The sequence below is a fragment of the Equus caballus genome, chromosome 27, assembly GCF_041296265.1.
Source record: "Equus caballus isolate H_3958 breed thoroughbred chromosome 27, TB-T2T, whole genome shotgun sequence".
Taxonomy (NCBI): domain Eukaryota; kingdom Metazoa; phylum Chordata; class Mammalia; order Perissodactyla; family Equidae; genus Equus; species Equus caballus.
In genome coordinates this window covers 14901631-14904001 of record NC_091710.1, presented here as the reverse complement: position 1 = coordinate 14904001, position 2371 = coordinate 14901631, and the positions used below count along the sequence as shown (strand labels likewise).

Genomic DNA, 2371 nt, shown 5'->3' with positions numbered 1-2371 from the left:
GGTACCAGCCAGGGGTTAGCGGATAATTCTCTGAGCTCTGAAAACTTAAAGAAGCTGTACTTCTCACTTTCACCTGATTTCAGAACTTTGTGGGACTCCTGATTTCCAGGAGTTCTCCCCCTCATTGAGGAGAACCAAAGGAGACATGAGTGACATGGACAAATCAATGTCTCAGCCCCAAACGTCACAGAGAAGACTTACTCAATCTACTGCCCTGGGCAGTGACATCATAAAAAACCCATCTGCAAAAGTCAGCAACCCCTTCCAGGACAGCTGGGTGGTGTCATAGGACATGGGCTCTGAGCCCAGCAGGGGACGCTGTTGGACTGCTCCTGAGAGGACAGGGTTCTTCCCTGGGCCATCAAGGAAAATACTCTAATGCGTCTTTCACACTTTGGCAACAAGTGTCCACATTGAAGTTTTACTTCTTGCACCTGGGGCCTCCAGGAGCCACATTCGATCTTGGCTCTGACACACCCATTCATGTCTCATATTTCATTCTTTACATCTCGTGGAGACATTGTTCTGAGCTTATGTTCAAGAAGGTGTAGATGCACGATTACACAGCAGGAACAAATTTGCATGAAGAAACATGGCCTGTGAATCTCTCTGGGCACAGGACCAACACCACACTTCACACTCTAGCCCAGGAGCACAGGAGGTGACGTCCTGTGAGTGTCCCCACCATGGCCTGGACGGTGCTTCTTCTCCAGCTCCTTGCTTACAGCTCAGGTAAGGTGAAAGGACATTGCATCCTTGGCGGACACATAAAAGCTTGGTCTCAGGCTGACCCTTGTCTCTCATAACAACACTTGTCTCTCTCCCAGTGGTTTTAGGGGCGGATTCTCAGACTGTAGTGGTCCAGGAGCCATCACTCTCAGTGTCTCCAGGAGGGAAGGTGACACTCACCTGTGGCCTTAGCTCTGGGTCCGTCTCTTCCAGTAACTATCCTTTCAGTTACCAGCAAATCCTGGGTCAGGCTCCCCGCACAGTTATCTACAACACAAAGAACCGCCCTTCTGGGATCCCTGATCGCTTCTCTGGGTCCATTTCTGGGAACAAAGTCACCCTCACCATCACGGGTGCCCAGCCTGAGGATGAGGCCGACTATTCCTGTGCTCTGTATATGGGTATTACACTGACACAGTGCTGTAAACCCATGGGGAAGTGCAACCAACACCTCCTCCTGTGCTCAGAACGGCTCAGCCCTTAGAGGCAGGAGAGCCAGTGAGAGGGTGGAGACAGTAACACCACCATCGGGGGAGGTCCATGGCCCCATCCTCCTATCCAAAGGTTCATCTCCATGTGCCTCCTCCAGCCTCTCCCAGGCTGTGTCCATCCCTCTAGGGTGACTCCTCCAAGACTTTCATTCCTCTCTCCCTCTCTGCCTGTGATGATGGGGGGAGGCTCAGCTCCAAAATACATCAACCGACAGTGAGACTCGGAGACGCCACCACGAGCTTTGAGACTCTTTTTATTCAAACAGCATTGACAGGCCTACTCTCATCCACTAATGATGATGGAGAACAAGTTAATATTTAACATTTCTTCATGAATATGCATAAGCTAGGTCCATAGCACATTGTTCTTCTGCTCCATATGCCAGATGCTTATCGTCATTACACAATGAAGATGAAGAAGGAAAAGAAGCATATGGGAAAGTTCAGGTTTAAGGATGTCAGCGAGATAGTTGATGCTCCCCTGATATCCACTTCTCACACTTTTCACCTCCTGTGATTTGGGGAATCACTCAATTAACTGTGACAGACATTTACCTTTTTATTAGTGTAATTTAAAACTTATCAAAACCTTGATATATAAACTATATGGTAGATTTTTATAATTTAATAATATGGGGAAGTATTTGCTTTGCTTTCTGAGAAATTGAACAGTCAATTTATACCAGTATCTTGGCTCACAGTAGGGTGCATGGCCCATGGATGTTTGTGGTGACAGTGACCAGGTCTCAGGCCAGTGCCCCTGACATTATCTCCACCAGAGCTGAAGTCTGACTCGGGAGCAGAAGGGGGCGCTGTGGTTCTCCCCAGGGTCTGCACTGTGGGTGACCCCGCTGTGTAATCCCCCAAAATTCCCAGGGCTGGGACATTGGTGCCTCCTGTGCTGATGGGGACCCTGCAGCTGTGTCCTGTCTGGGCTGGGCGGAGTCTCATGCTCACAGGGCTGAGAAAGGACCCAGCAGCTGCTTCCTCCCTGGTCCCTCCCTGGGGGCAAGTTCTGAGTCTCACTCATCTTACCCCAATTCCCAAAACTCACCCATCACTGGAGGGGAGTTGAAAAAGATCTTGTCTGAGATTTGGAAAAACAAACAAACAAAACTGGATTGAAAACCAGGCTCTTTCAGATAGAGGCT

General features: G+C 49.3%; 1 gene segment (V, D, J or C); it reads left to right on the top strand.

Annotated features, from left to right (window-relative positions):
* The first annotated feature begins 686 nt into the window (after positions 1–686).
* On the top strand, positions 687–1213 carry LOC138920976 (immunoglobulin lambda variable 8-61-like). The segment is given in 2 exon segments: positions 687–732; positions 828–1213. Coding segments are annotated over 2 exon segments (432 nt in total).
* The last annotated feature ends 1158 nt before the right edge of the window (positions 1214–2371 follow it).